General features: G+C 48.1%; 1 protein-coding gene across 1 annotated transcript; it reads right to left on the bottom strand.

Annotated features, from left to right (window-relative positions):
- Positions 1–174: 174 nt before the first annotated feature.
- On the bottom strand, positions 175–841 carry Pmar_PMAR016800 (hypothetical protein; the record flags this gene model as incomplete). Its single annotated transcript, XM_002771397.1, has 5 exons — positions 175–213; positions 281–319; positions 360–492; positions 540–658; positions 704–841. The coding sequence occupies 5 exons, from the start codon at positions 839–841 to the stop codon at positions 175–177; spliced, it is 468 nt and encodes a 155-aa protein (XP_002771443.1).
- Positions 842–1,153: the final 312 nt, after the last annotated feature.

Below are 1,153 nucleotides of genomic sequence, written 5' to 3'. Positions count from 1 at the left end.
TTGAGAGTAGTCCAACCATCAATATTATTGTCTTTGGATGTATCGTGAGAGTCTCTCTCTTCAGAGTAACTCCTCGCAATATCAACTGCTGCTATGTCGATAGTCTCCAAGCATGCCGATACAGCCTCATAAGCAAGGCTTTGGAAAGTCGTTGTCTCCAACACAGGAAGTATCTCAGCCAATATCCATAACGTCTTTCCCAGTGTTGGGTACCTGCCCAGCATTAAATCAATGCTGCCGACATCACTCTCCTAATCCATTACCAGCCTCTGGTGGATACTCTCATTAATCGGCCATAAGCATCAATCTCGGGATGGACCTGATAGACATGATGGGTAGAATTCATGACAAGGGCCTACCGTTAGTGCATCATGTTCGAAAAGCCGCAGAGGATACTCAAGGTCCTCTTTAGATGGGACAAAGCCACGGATATCATCTCTTATGTAGGTCTGTGTCCTGTATATCAGCCTTTCCTGCACATCCTTCAGCAACCTAACTTTGTTGTAGGCGGTATGGCAGGAGTATGAGGAACATCTCACCTGTACACCACTGACAGGACAGGAACAAGCAGAGAGTTCTCTTCTGAACGTCCATCGGCATCAGGGGGCTGCTTCGCTCGGTTAATGTCGTAGGAGTCGAATCCTTCTGGAGCCAGGATCTGATAGGTAGAATGGAGCATCGAGCTTGAGCGTTGCAAACGTACCTCTCGCGAGATGAGCTCTGCCAAACTCTTCAGAGTCTCGACCTTCTGACAGGAGACAATTTTGGATCGAAGGAACCTATATCCGCTCATGGGGGAGTCCTTGAAGACAGACGACTCACGCATAGAGAGGCTTGCCATAACAATTGCTGAGGAAGCCTTCAATAGGTTCGTCTGCTCCTGGGGCTAAGCCAGTGGACTGGGAAGCACTCGGAGACCCAGTGGCTATACTGCTCGCATCGCCACCTGCATAGTGATGATAAGGATAGGCTGTTTTAATAGGAATAGTATGACCGAAGTATTGAGTGTAAGTCCTACACTCCGCTTTGGCCAAGGACAGGACCTGTCGGCAGACCTAGAAGAGTGAGAGTAATGATGAGCGTGATGGCAAGAGTCGAGTCACATGTCTCGTGTATGGTAATATCTGACTCTCCTCTCCTTCAAGTATATTCT

The sequence above is a fragment of the Perkinsus marinus genome (genome assembly GCF_000006405.1).
Source record: "Perkinsus marinus ATCC 50983 genomic scaffold scf_1104296962888, whole genome shotgun sequence".
NCBI classification, from domain to species: Eukaryota; Perkinsozoa; order Perkinsida; family Perkinsidae; genus Perkinsus; species Perkinsus marinus.
The sequence above is the reverse complement of the archived record's forward strand: the minus strand, read 5'-3'. Positions and strand labels throughout refer to the sequence as shown.